General features: G+C 38.7%; 2 protein-coding genes across 2 annotated transcripts; both read right to left on the bottom strand.

The window, feature by feature from the left end:
• Window positions 1-1,501: 1,501 nt before the first annotated feature.
• On the bottom strand, window positions 1,502-12,550 carry LOC140149319 (ankyrin repeat domain-containing protein 55-like). The gene is made up of 5 exons (XM_072171585.1): window positions 12,541-12,550; window positions 12,111-12,410; window positions 11,241-11,397; window positions 2,549-2,780; window positions 1,502-1,597 (listed from the first exon to the last, which is right to left on the bottom strand). Exons 1-5 carry the CDS (start codon window positions 12,548-12,550, stop codon window positions 1,502-1,504), a joined length of 795 nt encoding a protein of 264 aa, XP_072027686.1.
• Window positions 12,551-15,024: 2,474 nt separating this feature from the next.
• LOC140149318 (uncharacterized) lies at window positions 15,025-15,687 on the bottom strand. The gene has a single exon (XM_072171584.1). It carries the CDS (start codon window positions 15,685-15,687, stop codon window positions 15,025-15,027), a length of 663 nt encoding a protein of 220 aa, XP_072027685.1.
• Between the last annotated feature and the right edge of the window lie 2,845 nt (window positions 15,688-18,532).

Genomic DNA, 18,532 nt, shown 5'->3' with positions numbered 1-18,532 from the left:
AAAAATCATAGATCATGTAGATAAGGCTTGACGTCGTCGACTCGGTCTTCTTCTCAATCAAGTACATGAATTATCATGTGCTTGTCTTCTTTTCATGGTCAAAGCTTCCTCGAAGTACTTACGTTTGTACTCAATTTATTTTCAAATACGTCTTTCAGACAATCTAGATGTCTTGTTTAGAAAATACACAGACAGACCCTATTTTTCTTAATTTTTACATAACTAGACACTTCAGATTTTATTTGCATACCCTAATTGGTAATCTAAAGCATCAAAATCATTCTTTATGTATATCGTCGACTTGCATGTGAAAATAAACACGAAAGCTTAAGCAGTAATAGACTTTGGACATAATGTCCAAATCATATCTCACCCTTAGATTATGCGAGGAAGCCACATCCTTAGCTGTCATGCCGCATTTCGTCTTTCTCAAAGGATGTGCACCACTCTTAACCAGCACTTGTACTAACTCATAATGACCGTTGAGGGTAGCAACCTAAACAACAAAATCAAACGTGATATCTGTGTCAAGGTTCTGAAGATTTAATTGTATCTGTATGTTTACACATTATTAGTGCCTGTAGCATAAAGTCCGATTCTGACTCCACATCGCAGCGCGATTCGATGCTGCGATGCTTTCTTTTTAACATCGCAGCTGCGATGTTTTATAAGCATGTGGGGTCTACATCTCCTTTGTTGATCATCCTGCCGACCTTGATTTTCCAGCAGCCAATCACAAGCGTGCACGGCTGCGATATCGCAGCGCGATACTATAAAGTTGAACAAAATCCAACTCCATCGCGGACCGAAATTTTCGCCCCGTGATGAGATTTCAGTTTTTTAGCATCGCAGCATCGCATCACGCTGCGATGTGGAGTCAGATTCGGACATGAAGTCAGATTGTCAACATTTGACCAACAAATGTCTTAGACAAAGGTCGCTTTCTGAATGTACTTGAAAAAATACATTCAGCCTCACATCGCAGCTCGAAGTGTTGCTTTTACAACGTCCCAGCATCGCAAATGTACATTTCAATTTCATCGCGCGATGCTGCGATGTTTTAAAAGCATGTGGGGTCTGCTTCTCCTTTTATAGTCATTCTGCCGACCTTGATTTTCCAGCAGCCAATTTCAAGCATGTACGGCTGCGATATTTCTACCGCGCGATGAGAATTTTCTCCACCTAGCTCGTAAAAACCTGGCTCAGAGGCATCGCAGCATCTCATCGCGCTGAATCCGACTTTAGGCTATATGACAAATTATATTAGTGATGAGTCTTCCTCTCTTCTTTGTGTTCAGGTGAGACAGTCATAGCGTCAAACAACATTAAATATCGAGATTCATAATTCCGATGGTGTGCAGAACTTTTTTCACGGTACCAGTTTTACAACGCATTAAACAAAAAGGTTTTTAAAAGACTTTATTATATCCATGCAATTTAATGTCCTTACCAAAAGAGGTGTTTTCCCATCTTTGTCTTGACCATCCACTTTGGCACCTGCTTACAATAACACCTTGGCTACCTCCGTCTTTCCATCCTCTGACGCAGCGCATCTCATCAATGGCGTCCAACTACACCCTGAATCATGCTCGTCCACCTGTATAAATACACATAATCATAACATAAACTATCAGAGTATTATGTTTAGATCCCAAGACTGATAATGGCTGCAAACCTTGTCAGAAACCACGATGCAAAAACTGCGCCTTTATACAAGTCACCAGTACTTTCAGTAACAAAAATCGGAGCAAATGCTACACCGTAAGACAAGAAGTTACTTGCAGTACCAACAATGTTGTTTATCTCATTGAATGCGCCAAATGCAACATTCAGTATGTGGGTGAAACTGGTAATAATATAAGAGAAAGAATGCGTAACCACAGATGTACCATCAAGCACCACGCCAAACACGTAGACAAGCCAGTTGCCGTTCACTTTTCCCTTCCAGATCATAGCATCGATGATGTCAAAGTCACGGTCATTGAATCACTTGGTCGCCAATCCAAATTTAGACGTCAGCAGCGCGAGAAATTCTGGATCAACAAACTTCATTCCCTTCAACCCGAAGGCCTCAATCTTATTGAATAGGTTCGCCCCTCTTTTTCACGCGCGCGTTTTATAGATGCGCCTTCACACTGCGTTGTTTTTAAGTCGCGATCTTTTCATGCTTGTTTTCTTACGCGTTACGCATTAATTTTCTTGCTTGTTTTTAGATTGTTTTCTTGTGTCATAATAAAGCCTGAAGAAGGTACGCCCAGTACCGAAAAATTGCTGTACAACTGTTTCCCGTCTTCGTTTTTTTTTTATGTTTAGAGAGAGTTACATATGGAATATTAAAACGGATGCTTTAACGATATGTTAATATAATCTGCACAAATGTGTCCTGTGAAATTGTAGTGAAAACATCAATAGTGAATCGGAATCTTACTTTAGCATTTTCAATTCCGTTAATGGTGAGCACGATGCTAATTTTGTTATACCTATTAGTAGATGCCGGGATTTCAGATTTATTTTCATCCATTTACTAATAATGATTTCATCTGCTCACCAAAGCTCCGTCCTCAATCATCCATTTGATAAGCTCTGTGTTGCCTCCATCTACTGCCCAATGCATAGCTGTACAACCACTCTTATCCCGTCTCTCCCATCTAGCCCCATTTGATCGGAGCTTCATTGCTACTTCGCGATGTCCTTCATTGCATGCCACCATCAGACTATATTTGCCAGCCGAGTTGCAGGCATGTACATCAGCGCCATAGCTGAGTAAAAATTCCACCATCCTAAAGAGTGGTACAAACATTTTACTTTACTTGTAAATTTGAGAACAAATTGCAAAATGTGGTTCAAGCATGTATCAGTTACGTAATCACCCTAAATATTCCCTTTAATTTGTCTCATTTTTTCTTGTGAAGATTGATGAATAAATATGTTTAAATGCATGACTGAACCATATCGTGTAATTTTTTCTCAAAATTACAACAAAAATGACTTCGGCAGAGTGACGAATCGAGCATTTTGAGCAAATTGAGTAATTGTATGCTTGTGATTCAGACGGTGTTTCAGTTCCACCAAAAATTAATGATAAATCTTACTTCCCGACGTAGATATTGAAATCGTTATTTTGACGAATTGCGCCTAAGTTCGATTAATGAATTTGACCAAAAGACAACTCGTATACTTACCGTCGTTTTATCTTTTCAGTTTCTGTTTCCGTATCCGTATCAGTTTTTGTAAGTCACTCCCTCATTTCAAATCTTTAGTTTTGGTTTCTCTTTTGTTCAGAAACCAAAAATCAAGGGATTAAAATGTAGAGCAGATCTGGTCTGCAATCATAACACTATTATGCTGGGAGGACACAATATAGGGTATATAACTAGAAGTATACAATAGCCTATTGTGCTAACATAATTATTATCATGATTGATATCGGAAAGCTATCCCGCGGACGACAGTTGATGCTGTGGCATATTACACTCACGAGTTCTAGGCCTAGAAATCATATACATGCGCGTATAAGGATGGGGTGGGGTGGGGTAGGGGCTTTGTTTGTTTGAAACATAAACGATGCATGGAGATGATTATTTGATTATGAATTAGTTTATTATCCCCGGGAACCACAACCCATACCTCTTTAAGGGGGGGGGGGGGCTCCCCTCCCTATATAACCACCTCTTCCCTAAGTGACTCTCCCCCTCCTCCTCCCCTCCCTTCGATATCTTCATCCCGAGCTCTCCTCCCCTTCTCTTTCATTTCCAATGCTATCTCCCACCTGTTTCTCTTTCTCCCGGCCCATACCCCCCTTGCCCTCCCCCCCCCCACACACACACCACACGCAATCTCTTCTCCCCTCTATCTTCTACTTTTTGTAGTAAAAATTGCTTCAGTAAAAGTCATTAGGTTATTAGTGGTCATATAATGGCCTTCCATCGATTCTGGTACATGGGATTAAGGACATGAATCGATTTTGTTTATAGCACCTATACAATTACAATAGTGGCCCCTTTTGTAATGTCGAATGCAAATATTTCGATGGTCTATATTTTTTCACAGGTGAATTAGCCTAGGCTTATTCGATTTTGTAAACCACGTCTTTCAATGTAGATTACATACATACATACATACATACATAAAGGTGATTTAAGGCGCTTATGCAAAAAATTGATCTAAACGCACAAAACTAAAAAACCAACAACAAACAATAACCAGGCAGTGGAAAACAAGCAAAGTCAATGTAAAGACAAAATGAAAAAAAAACTAAAAATTGTACAAGTGAGTTTTCAGCAGCTTTTTGAATTGTGTGAGTGAAGAAGCTTCCCGTATGTTCCGTGGCAGGCTGTTCCAGATGGACGGTCCAGCAGCTGTAAATGACTTATCACCACAGGTTAACTTGCACATGGGAATGTTTAGGAGAGTTCTGTCCAGGGCAGATCTTGTAACAGGGCCACTGGAAGTGTTGGCTTAAGACTAATTGAATCGATGAGGTATCGTGGAGCAGAGTCAGTCAGGCACTTATAAATCAAAAGACAGAGTTTGAATTGGATGCGGTTGCTTATCGGAAGCCAATGAAGATTGTTCATGAGAGGTTTTGGATCAGTACGTCTAGGAACGGAGAAAATTAGCTTAGATGCTTTGTGTTGAAGGGATTGAAGGCGGCGAAGATCTTGAGACTTGAGTCCGTAGAGAAGGCTGTTACCATAGTCCAAACGCGAAAGTATAAGGGCCCTGACAACATGATGTTTAGTGTCCGTATCCAAATTACCATGCTCGATTTCTCTCCTCGTGAATATTGCACTGCGAAATTTAAAAATTTCTTTTGTATACTTCTAAGCAAATAATTTTACGATTCACACCACTTATAAGAAACTGAAACCAAAACCGAAACTGACTGACACAAATGTTCAGTTTTAAACAAAAGGTAGAAACAATGAGTTCAATATCTTATGATTCAAGTGGTTAGGCAGGACAATAGGAAACCACGTGACCAAAACCAAAACCAAAACTAAAACTAAACATTCAGTAGAAATGAGGCACTGTTATTCTGAACTGGTAGTCTCCCAGGTGTGACCCATCTTTTATTCTAGCCTTTTGTTAGTTTCTTAAAATTTGAAGCTCGTGAATTCCAGTTTTCGTTTTGGTAAGTTATATTGATTTTTTACATAAAACCTTGAGATGTGCGGTTGGGTGCTAATCTAGACAAAAGAAGAGTCTACATTTTACGGTCCTAAATTCGCGGTAAATTGTACGGCTTCAATTGACTTGTGTTTGGTGTATATGCACTTACGCCTAGACGTAAGTGGCTCGTAAAAATTGTCTTGCATTGAAATATATACTAACCATGTTGCCAAGTTATAAGCAAAAGTCTTTCATATTGGCCATTAAACGAGCGTCTGAATTAGTCAAATATCTCCCAACAGTCACCTACCTGGACAACCGATTCTTTAGAAATGCTTATTCGCGCTAAAAGTCGATCGATACATGTTAAAATCAGCACAATTCAGAGATACACCTTTTTGCTATGAAATTAATTTTCTCGGTCAAATATAAAGCAATTTTTTTTTCTTCAGTAATGTCAGTTAAAAACTTGGTGCTTGGATATACATTTAAAAAAAAAAATCCTGGTGTTAAAATTAAGCATCAAATTGTATCTTTTAGTGTGATATTTTTGATTTTTATAGGCCTTGAGTTCGCCTGCGAGCTTTTTACGGAATTGATTTTTTAGCGTCTCAAACTAATATAGTTTGCTAAAGAAAGATATTTCCCACCTCTGTAAAGCACCTCGTGTGGGTCTATATATTATAGTTTTGTCAACTATGTGCGCAACCAGCAGAAATAGTCGATATTTTCATTGTTGTCATCCAGGGCAATTTTCCATTGAAAAGCAAAGATCATGAAGATTGCCCGACTAGCGATTTGGTAGCCCAAATCCCCAATTGGTAAATGGGGTGAATTTTAAAAATTTGCTCCCGTGATAGCCTGCAATTTCAATTTATATGCATTCGATGATTATGAAAACCATTTTGTCTGTCTGTGTGTTTGTTTACCTAGGTTAGTCCGTATTAAGAGACGCACGCTTGAGGTTCATGAAAATCCACGGTCCAAACCTAGAAAAATTAGCGTGTTATTATAGGGATTTTAATCTTCTGTCCCTCCTATCTCCATGTGAATTTTGTATGACCTACCCCACGCCCCCCCCCATCGCGGGTTGCCATTTTCATTACACCCTTCAGACTTGTGTTCGGGTTTCTGTAGAGATTCATCAGTGTTCGGGTTTGTTTTTAATTTGACATGTAGGCCTATATATAGGCCTAACCATATTTGTCATAATTAAGCGCTATACCTAAATGTATAGCTATGCTATATATTATTATGTAATATCATGTACATGTAGGCCTATAGGGTGGGGTGGGTGCAGAGGTGTGTAAGGTGGGTAGTGGGGGTGTATGTAGGGAAACTTTGGTGTGGTAATCAACACACTTTAACCATGACTTTCAATGCAAGGCTTATTGTTGCCACAAATGGTGTTTTTTTTTCTTACGGTTATTTAATAAGTTTTTATAAACTTCCATGTTTAACCTGGTATTGTTTTGGCTGCTTCATCAGGGCCTATGACTTTCGGTGGGTTTCCAAAAGCAGTTTCAAACAAACACAAACAAAAGGCACCATACCCAGTCACCTTCATGACAATTGAAACACTACGTCAAGTATTAACATCCAAGTTATTCTGTTTTTAGGCAAGCAATTTTAAATAATTGCTTGAACAGGTTTTTGTTTAAAACAAAAACCTGTTTAAGTAACAATGAAAATGAATGGTTCTTATAAGGCACAATCTCTGATGAGGAACTCAAAGCGCGTAAAGCACGAAATTTACAAACAAACATAAAAACAATCAATTTATAAAGATGTTTAAAACAAAAACCTGTTTAAGTTAACAATGATAATGAACGGTTCTTATAAGCCACAATCTCTGATGGTTCTTATAAGGACAATCTATTTCTGGCGTTTAAATAACGAAAGTCTGGGGCGTTACGCCGGGGCGTTACGAAGGTTATTTCTTTGGAAGTGTGTTCCAAACAGTTTGCTTGATCATAAAACATACAGCGTAATATAATGTTTTGTAAAAGAAAGTTTTGTTTAAAATATTGCCCAATTGCATGTAAGCCTTCGGGTAAAGTTGTTTTGAGGAGAAGCAAATTTCAACACATTGGTCCGAATCACTCACGTGATGATGAAATATCCTCATCGTGCTATAAACATGATCAGTATTATAGGAGCGCTATTAGGCCTGGGAATTTCGTTGCTATATTGAAGTTTTGGCAACACTGTATCATGCTGGTATTCCTATTAAACCCAGGGATATCGATCCACAATGCTAGTATTATTAGCCTTATATTTCACGCGTTGATTTTGAAAAAATTCAGCCGGTGAAAAAATGGTGAAATCAAAACGTAAATTCTGACAAAACTATGATATATCGCTCACGGTGATGTGCGTTAGAAAGTTGGGAAAAATCCTTCATTAGCGTACTATATTACTTTGAAAAGCTAAAAGGTTGATCCAAGAAAAGGCTCGCGGGCAGAGTTTAAGCCTATCAAAATCGAAAATCTTACACGAAATGACTGAATTTCACGCCTAAGTTTAACACTAGGATTTGAAAAAAAGCACTACAATTTGACCTGACATTTACTGAAAAAATGAAAATGATTGCATTTCATTTGGCCGAGAAAATTAATTTTACATTGAAAAGGTGTAACTCAAAATTTAGCTCGTTTCAACACCAAATTCGATCGTTTGTATTGCCACATTAAATGACTGAGTGAGCCTTGCTAAACAAAAGAATCGGTTGTCCAGGCTGCTAACTGCCAATGAGGTGCGTACAAGTGGTGATTTGGTAATCATGTTTTATATTGAAATGCAATACAAAATAATTGCATTGGAGCAAAGATAATGTATTCTTATCATTCGTACCAATGACAAGCTAATCTGATAATTGGTTGGGCCCTTGGTTGTAGTTGTGTATGTAGGGAAACTTTGGTGTGGTAATCAACACACTTTAACCATGACTTTCAATGCAAGGCTTATTGTTGCCACAAATGGTTTTTTTTTTCTTACGGTTATTTAATAAGTTTTTATAAACTTCCATGTTTAACCTGGTATTGTTTTGGCTGCTTCATCAGGGCCTATGACTTTCGGTGGGTTTCAAAAGCAGTTTCAAACAAACACAAACAAAAGGCACCATACCCAGTCACCTTCATAACAATTGAAACACTACGTCAAGTATTAACATCCAAGTTATTCTGTTTTTAGGCAAGCAATTTTAAATAATTGCTTGAACATGTTTTTGTTTAAAAACAAAAACCTGTTTAAGTTAACAATGAAAATGAATGGTTCTTATAAGGCACAATCTCTGATGAGGAACTCAAAGCGCGTAAAGCACGAAATTTACAAACAAACATAAAAACAATCAATTTATAAAGATGTTTAAAAACAAAAACCTGTTTAAGTTAACAATGATAATGAACGGTTCTTATAAGCCACAATCTCTGATGGTTCTTATAAGGACAATCTATTTCTGGCGTTTAAATAACGAAAGTCTGGGGCGTTACGCCGGGGCGTTACGAAGGTTATTTCTTTGGAAGTGTGTTCCAAACAGTTTGCTTGATCATAAAACATACAGCGTAATATAATGTTTTGTAAAAGAAAGTTTTGTTTAAAATATTGCCCAATTGCATGTAAGCCTTCGGGTAAAGTTGTTTTGAGGAGAAGCAAATTTCAACACATTGGTCCGAATCACTCACGTGATGATGAAATATCCTCATCGTGCTATAAACATGATCAGTATTATAGGAGCGCTATTAGGCCTGGGAATTTCGTTGCTATATTGAAGTTTTGGCAACACTGTATCATGCCGGTATTCCTATTAAACCCAGGGATATCGATCCACAATGCTAGTATTATTAGCCTTATATTTCACGCGTTGATTTTGAAAAAAATTCAGCCGGTGAAAAAATGGTGAAATCAAAACGTAAATTCTGACAAAACTATGATATATCGCTCACGGTGATGTGCGTTAGAAAGTTGGGAAAATCCTTCATTAGCGTACTATATTACTTTGAAAAGCTAAAAGGTTGATCCAAGAAAAGGCTCGCGGGCAGAGTTTAAGCCTATCAAAATCGAAAATCTTACACGAAATGACTGAATTTCACGCCTAAGTTTAACACTAGGATTTGAAAAAAAGCACTACAATTTGACCTGACATTTACTGAAAAAATGAAAATGATTGCATTTCATTTGGCCGAGAAAATTAATTTTACATTGAAAAGGTGTAACTCAAAATTTAGCTCGTTTCAACACCAAATTCGATCGTTTGTATTGCCACATTAAATGACTGAGTGAGCCTTGCTAAACAAAAGAATCGGTTGTCCAGGCTGCTAACTGCCAATGAGGTGCGTACAAGTGGTGATTTGGTAATCATGTTTTATATTGAAATGCAATACAAAATAATTGCATTGGAGCAAAGATAATGTATTCTTATCATTCGTACCAATGACAAGCTAATCTGATAATTGGTTGGGCCCTTGGTTGGGCCTATATGTAAGGCTCGGGTTTATTTTAAATGTTTATTTTTGCAGAGCTTATTTTCAGTCATGGATCATACTGATTTCGCAAGGGAGGGGGATGAGGGAGGGAGTGAGATACTTGAGACTGAACAAGTGAGAGTGGGAGGGGTGAGGAAGAAAGATAGGAGATGGAGAGACTGAAAGACTAGAACGAGAAGAACTCGAGAGGAGAGAGTAGGGACCGGGGAGGGAGTGGGGGGACTGATCGGGGGGGCAGGAGGAAGCTAAATAGGAAGATAGACATTGATACGAGGGAAGGGCGACACTGTGGCCATGCACAAGTGCATTGGGGTTCGACAGGCTCATAAGCGGACCTTTTGTGATTTAAGGGCTTATTTTCAACGTTTTTACAGAAAAAAGTGGACTTTGTCATTCGGATTGGCATGCATTTTGTCAAATTAATGTAGATCAATTTACCAATGTTAAAGACTTGAGGGCGCTAGACCATTAAAAACACTGGTGTTAACATAACCTTTTCTTTCCCGGTTTTATTGACATAGGCATTCGCCTCTATTGAAATAAGCTGATTGGTACTTCAAAGTTAACAATGAAGTCAGATTACAGTAAACTTACTGAATCCCTTGCGTTTTCGTATCTAAACAAAGGACTTACGGAAACTGAAAAGATAAAAAGACCCTTAGCTGTACAAATCAGGTTGATCTATCATATAGTACAGCTGGGAACTCCGAATTTTCTATTATTACATGTCCTATACTGTTATATTTGATACCAATGGGTAGCTGTATGTATCTTCTATCCATCCCAGAGGGGTTCTCCCTGGTTGAAGGTATACGGGGATGTGCACGGTTTTGGCGTACCTTTTCAGCAATTTTGGTATATCGATATCGATGGTGGGTTTTCAGTGGTTGGGCGCATTTGGGCAAAACTGCCCCTAATAGCGCCCAATTAGGGCAAATTTGGGTGCTTTTTGGGTGTTTTTGTGGGAAAATTGGTATACTGATGGATGGCAAAATCAGCAAAAAGTAGGTATAGAGAAAGTCAGCATCCAAAAGTTTGCGTGGTACATCCCCGTAAAAATCAATTCGAAGCCCCCTCGGGCTATCCAGTGATATCAAAATAAGTACAAACATTCCCCACACGATATCGCTATGGCGTAATTATGTCAGAGCGCTGTCGCAAAATTGGGAAATCACAGAAAATTATACACAAATAGGCCATTATTGTTATTTCTACTCTAGTGATAGCACACGACGAAAGCTTTGATGGAACACCTTAATTACTTTCATATGGAAAAACCAGGTGATGCTCTGAGATGCCCGAGATATCTATGATGTAGCCACAATTTTGACATTGTACAATATACTTTACACGTAATTGAATGCGGATTCGTCCCCGCATACAACTCTTTGCACAGCGGGGGACACTTTTTGGATTTAGCATAAATGAGGGATATATCGATTTTTTTCAGAACATGCAAGTATTACATGTAATTGGTGCATATTCACTTCAGTCTATAATATAAATTTTTATTTCAAAATGATTACACACGAATGTTCTCAATTTTTAGAATGACCAATGGCATGGTACCAAGATTTTCAAACGCCGTTTACTTTTTGAGTATTCGTTCTTTTACTTTTCTCCCGTTAAAGCACCCTATCTTACGTCATGTTTCCTGACTGTGCAGCTGCCATAAGTGGAGAAAATCCCTCGGACCCATCAGGCACATCTTTCAATTCGGGAGAATTCTCCAGAATATTTTTCACCGCCTCCAAGTCTCCAAGTTTAACAGCATCGTGTAGTTTCTTGCCAGTCATCACCTCTGCAAACAATAAATGAGGAGCACAAGATGTATACTGATAGTAATGTAGAGTTATTTTTTTATATAACTTTATTTCTTTTATAACTTAATTTTCGAACAAATTTCCAATGTAAAGATAAAGTTTGGTCGTCGAGCTAGAAATATCTCCGTAAAAGACGGGAAATTGCTGGCAGGTGGGTTGTCAACAAGTCTGTTTTGTTTCAGATTGTGTCTCTGTTTTCCTGTTTATATAGAATATTTTAGTTGCACAGAATTCCACAGTATTGTGGACATCATTAACAAATTGCAGGACGTTCAAAACATCATAAATTTGTTTTGATTTTTATTTTTCTTATATTAGGAGAGGATAAGGCCTATGGTAAGTAGCGAATATCCCTCAGTTGTCCAATGGTCGCATTAGTGTGAAACTCAGAGCCATAACTTTCGTACCACAAGTTCTACTCGTATTATTAGCTCTGTTTTAATTCATCGAGCACTCTGCACGAAGATAGTCATCTTTCTCCAAGTAAATAAATAAATAAACAAATAAATAACTAAATACATAAATAAATAAATAAATAAATAAATAAATAAATACATAAATACATAAATAAATAAATAAATAAATAAATAAATAAATAAATAAATAAATAAATAAATAAATAAAATTATATTTGAGATCGCTACACGTTTGGCGATATACATAAAAACTTCTCCCCTTAGTATAAATATACCAGTGGTTCTTGATCTGCTTGGTTCACTCTCAGGTCCTTCTCCGAATCTATTTTTAGCATAAACTAGAAACCGGTAGAGGGTGTTCTCTTGCAGCCCAGATATTGAAGCAGACCAGCAATCGGCATCCACGCATTCTTCTTTGACGTGGTGCCATTGGTTGTCTGTTCTTAAGCATTCGCACACAATCCTGAAACCAGTCACTGGATAAACTTCGCTGTCAGTTGCTGGAATCCAAGTTACCCGTATTGTGGAAGTATTGATAGAGTTGACCGTGAGTTGTTGTGGCCGTCCATTGGGACCTAAAATTCCAATCAAAATGAAAGTATATCAATATTGATATGAATAAGGATGTTGGCAACGGGATAGCGTAGCGGTTCTGTCCTCGGCCGTTCCCGACGACTTTATGTGCATTTGGTTTCTAGTCCATACTTTGTTCCATGATTGCAAAGTTTCAGACCAATTTAATTGGTGCAGTGCATTTCAGATTCGGACTGGCGGCGTGTCGGACTAACGCCCTGTACTATAATATCATCATCATCATCGGCTGCCCATCGAGTTCGATGAAGGCACAGTTGTCGAAGTTGATGGGTGTCTCTTTCTCCATCGTTCAAGGTACTTCTCCTTTCGCTTCCGCTGCACTGTTTTCCCAGCATCGTGGATCTTCTTCCTCCAATTGACCCGGTCACTAGCTTTCGTCTCCCATGTATCAACATCCATGTCAGCTGTCTTCAGATGACGCTTCACAACATCTCTATACCGAAGTTTCTGTCCACCATGTTTTCTCTTTCCTTCTGTGAGTTCAGCATACATCACAGCTTTCGGTAGTCTTTCATCAGGCATCCTCACGACATGACCGGCCCAGCGCAGTTGGCTTTTCACTAGGATGGCTTCTACGCTCTCCATTTTGGCTCTCTGAAGCACCTCTCCATTAGGGACTCGGTCCTGCCATGTTATTTATAATAATATTATCTATCTATATCATATATCTATGATATGTATCAGTATGAGATAATGGTGCAAGAAGCTGAAAGCGCCAACAGATCCAAACAAACAAACAAATATGGATGTGCGATTGGGTTTTCGTCTGCCCCATCATTGTCCAAGTCTGTCTAATTCTACCAAATTTAAGGACAAAGACCCAAAATATATTCATTTCCAATTATTTCTCAGTGTTCAAATTTGCAACCCAAATCGAAAAAGAAGATAAATGCATCCCATTCTTCCGCCCATTTCCGTGCCCAACTTTTCGTCTAAGACCCCACCTCCCCAGATAACATGCATATATTGGCCCAACGTTGGTTTTCGAACGCCAATCTTAGCATCGGCATTATTTTGCTGCCCATATTGGGCCAATCTTGGCTTACCATCGGTAATCTTCATATTGGCATCACAGTGGCAGCCTAAATTGGTCCAATATAGGCCCAATACTTGGCCCAAGCTCAATCTTGGACCAATATTGGGCCCATGAGAAAATGATATTGGGCCATTATTGAACATATATCGGGCCACCATCGGACCAATATCGCTATGTTATCTGGGTCTCATTGTATGGGGTGTCATTTAACTTCACAAACTGTTCACTTGGCCAAAGCCATAAGGATTAAGCAAGGCACAATTCACCACAATGTTTAATAATGGTAAATACGTTCAACTTTTTTTATACTATGTGTATCATTATTGGTAGACTTCTCCGTAGTCCACTTGCCCATTGTGCATATTCTGGCTATTGCATTTAAGCTTAAAACTCCGATTTAATTTGTGCATTGTTAGCTTCCCAAGTGGACTACTGACTTTAACTTGCGGTTAACGTTTTTAACACGGGACTCTATGGAGAGTTAGGCCAATTTCTGGCCTAACTAAAATTGGTCATGATGTAATGCATCTTTAATTGAATCTGGCTTGTGATTGGTCGCCCAGATCTCGTTATTGTTTAAATCCTCCGGGCACGTGCCATTACCATTAACTATACATGGTACACGACTATCTATGGAATGCGGCGCTTTTGTGCTGGCGCGAAAGTTGGTGGATGAACGTACGCATCTAGCGCGTATTGTACCACTATCCTTAGTGCTTGTGGTTAGATTTGATTGATAAACAAGTATGATTGACAGTGTGTTTTAGAGAACGAAGTCCCGAGGCAAAGTTCTGCTTAAAATTCAAAGTACATAGTCGGATTTTTTTAATCGGGCGAATAAACTGGTAGATTCCAAAATCAGAATTGTTCAGTATTAAAGTGAGCCATTATTCAAGATATGTTGCATTCAATAACATAAGTATATTTACTTTTACTGCCGCTAATTATAAAAACTATTTTACTATTAATTATATACACATCAGTATAATTTTGAGCTCCAACAGGATGCGTTCATCATGATTAATAATAACATATTTGTATTTAAATCAAAATTTGACTATGGCATAGTCTACATTATTGGTAACTAGCTGTAACTTTATATTTTTAAAAATCGGAACTTATTGAAATTATTTCAACACACACAGATTTATTCAGTAGTGGTATAATAGGATATGGCACGGATATTTTAAATATTTTCATAAAATGACCTCTGAAATGACCTATAATATTATGACCTTTCATTCATAACTGTGTACAACTTAACGTGGCTGTGAACTCTAGACATCCAGATTTGTTAACTCTAACTGCTCTATTTTATGGATTTTATTTCACTATTTCACTCATTTCCGCAATTTAAAAATTCACTATCTATGATCTGAGATGGCCAATAGCAAACAATCGAACAAACAAAATACTCTTACCGAACGTAAAACTGCCATCATCCGATTCAAGAATCTGAACAATTTCATCGAAGTCAGGTCTCTTACTCGTTTCACGATCCCAACATCTCTCAATCAGTTGCCTGTAGCCTTTTGGACACCATTTGGGTATATCAAGTCTCATTCCTTCATGCACGTTGTATAAAACATAAAAGAAGTCTTTGCCTTGTATGGAATCTCTCCGGTGATCATTTCCCAGATGGTCACCGCATAAGCAAACACATCTGATTTAGGAGACGATTTATTTTCTATTATTTCTGGAGCTTGATACTGCCACGTTCCTTTAGCATTCGTCGCATTTGTGCGTATCTGATCTTTTGCTATGCCGAAGTCGCAAATCTTTAAAGTATCATCGGCAGTTAGGACCAGATTGCTTGGCTTTATGTCTCTGTGGACCAGACCTGCTTTGCGAAGATGTTGTAACCCCCTTGCTGTTTCAATTATCCAACGTCGTAGTGTAGGTGGAGGAATCCGTGACCCAGTTGTACGTAGCTTCTTCAAATGGTCAAACAGTGAACCCTTTTCAGCCAGCTCGGTTACTATGATCACAGCTTCGTCAGTTATAATGTGACCATAGTATTTGATAACATTCTCGTGATTTGACAATCTTTCAAGACTTCTAATTTCAGCCAAGTCTGCCTTGTCATGTGGAATGTCTATGATTTTAACTGCCACATCTTTGGATTTCCATGTGGCCCTGTACACACTTCCACTTGCACCACGCCCAATACGTTTATGATATGTAAGATCTTCTTCATGAAGTTCATCACGTGTCGACGCCATGGTACACGGTTTTTCTTCACGTGCTCTTACTAAAGTACTGATTTAAAGATGTATGTTTAGGGTACAACGGGAAATCATCGCTTGAGAAATATTTGGTCATCCTACCTTTCGAATTTATTTTTCAATTATGATAAAAGTAATATTATTCATGTACGGTAGTCGAAATGGGGAAATCCCATCTCAGACTTGCATCATCAATCTGTTGGTATTATAGAGCAATACAATATATGTATCTATATACGTGTATCAATAAACAGTGATAAAGCAATTCAGCGTTTGAAACACCGGGGAATGTGCTGGAAACATTTGAAACATAAACACCGTGACCACACGCGTGTGATCCCTGGGTGTGATCTTTCTATTATTTTAAAAATATTACAGTAATTATATTATTCATGTACGGTAGTTGAAATGGGGAAATCCCTACGCTGTCTTGCATCATTAATTTTTTTGTAAAGCAATTCAGCGTCTGAAACGCATGGAAATATACACCACACACATTGTGATCCCTGGGGTGTGATTGTTTTGTTGTATTATAATTTTTACAATGTCGCAGTATTGATTTCGTTACCATAGCATTAATGAAACAAAAAACAGTACAAAGTCATGTATTTAATTTTAGTATTTAATTAAACACAGATTTATTATCGAACACACGCACTGGAGAGCTCTCATTGTTTCCAACTAGTTGCTCATTGATCATTGAACTACTTATGTCGCAATATACATAGTGCGATACGCGGGTACTTTCTTACTTCCTAAAAAGAATATAATAACAAATAATAATATGTGCAACTTCCGCCATAGAAATAAGAAGGTACGTGTTGCAACCATCATCAAAGTCTGACTATTTCATATCGGTCATAGCCATGGTTTTCCTATTGCCATATGGAATTGGACCTTCCCTATATTTCCTGTTCATCTCAGGTGGTGGCGGATGCGATATCGCCATTTTTTAATTTTTTGGATTAACACATAATCAATAAATCTTCACAAACAATTCTAAATTTGTTATGTGGTGTCAAAGAAAAATTATCTTACTCTAAAACCGTTGGGGTACGACAATGTACCCCACTGTATTAAAGTATGTTGTGTTTCAATATATAACTGCTAACCGTCTATTTTGAATGAGCTGTCAGCCTTGTACATTATTTTCGCCAGCCTCGAACGTCACGTGTCGTGTGTCCTATAACGCCTGGTTCTCCTCATCTTAAGATTTATAATAAGTCTCCTTTTATAAATCCTTGTATTAATTTAATTCTTTTATCCCTGTCGGCATTGCGGCATTGCGGCCTTGATGGGTTTTTGTTGATACTAGGCCCCAGCAGTAACAAAAAACATCAAGGCCGCAGGGCCGGCAGGCCCGAGGCAGGCGACTCCAATACAACGCATAAGGGCGCACACCACCAATGCAGCGTCCCATTGAAACACACGTGAAAACACGCCTTTTCTCTGCGCGATTTTAGACCTTTTCGGCAACAAAGTGACTATAAAAATACTACCAATCGATTGCAAATCTCTGCGAGCGACGTGGCACTGATGATGGACTTGGACGTGCATTTCTTTGAGCTGCTGCTTCCGGAACAGTTCCGCGAGATACTATCGCTTGACTTGGAACATCTACCGGTGTCTTGTCACTAGTGCTTTCACTTAGAGACGGAAGATTTGGACTTGTTTCACTTGGAGTCCATTCACTTGGAGCTGATCTTTGAAACGGCGTTAGTGGTAAATCACTCTCTGTAGCTGGTAGCAAATTGCTTTGAGTAGCCTGTCGCGATGGCATCACCTCTCCTCTCCGTAAGTGATCTACATGTCGTTTCCATACTCTTCCATCAGTAAGCGTCACAATGTACGACTTAGGCGCTGACCGCTCTGCAATGGTACCAGGCCACCATGTTTGCTCCTTTCTACAATCTTTCACCAGCACTGTCTCACCAGGAAAGAATTCTCTGTATTTGCTGTGCATGTCATAATGGTCTTTCTGCATTGCTTGTTTACTGATGACTCGTTCTTGCAGATTTGGACGAACTAGCGATAGTTGTGTTCGGATTTCTCGTCCAATAAACAGCTTCGCTGGACTGCATCCTGTTGTTGTGTGTTTGGTAGATCTGTATGTCATTAAGAAGTTGTCCAATCTTTGTTGTATATTCCCTGTAGCTGCGCTGATACCTTTTTTGAATGATTGTACCATTCGTTCAGCTGCTCCGTTGCTAGAGGGTTGATATGGTGATACTCTTATACTTTTTACTCCTTGTTTCTTCAGGAAGTTTTGATATTCTTCGCTCCTGAATTGCGGACCGTTGTCGCTTACGATTTGAAGTGGTAACCCGTATCTCGTGAATAATTCTCGTAGCACGTTAACCGTCGCTTGTGCTGTCGTACTCTTCATTAGTATTACTTCTGGCCATTTTGAGTATGCATCTGTAATGACTAGGAAATTTTGTCCATCTTTCTCAGCGAAATCTATATGGACTCGTTGCCATGGTTCTCCAGGCCACATCCAGGGCATCAAAGGTGCCACTGCTAGCTTGTTGTTTACGTGTTGACAACTGGAACACCGTTTGACCGTCTCATCAATTTCGTTGTCCATGTTTGGCCACCAAACCCAACTGCGTGCAATCTCTTTCATTCGAACCATACCTGGGTGCGCTGTGTGTAACTCTTGCAGTATATCTTGTTGATACCTTGCTGGAACAATCACTCTTAGGCCCCATAGTATGCAGTGTTGTTCTACTGAGAGTTCATATTTGCGATTGAAGTAGGGTTTCAAACGTAAATCGTCTACTTCCTGTGGCCATCCAGTTCTAGTAAACTCTAGTACTCTTGACAATACTGGATCACGTTA

The sequence above is a fragment of the Amphiura filiformis genome, chromosome 3, assembly GCF_039555335.1.
Source record: "Amphiura filiformis chromosome 3, Afil_fr2py, whole genome shotgun sequence".
Classification (NCBI taxonomy): domain Eukaryota; kingdom Metazoa; phylum Echinodermata; class Ophiuroidea; order Amphilepidida; family Amphiuridae; genus Amphiura; species Amphiura filiformis.
This window is presented reverse-complemented; position numbering and strand designations above follow the sequence as displayed.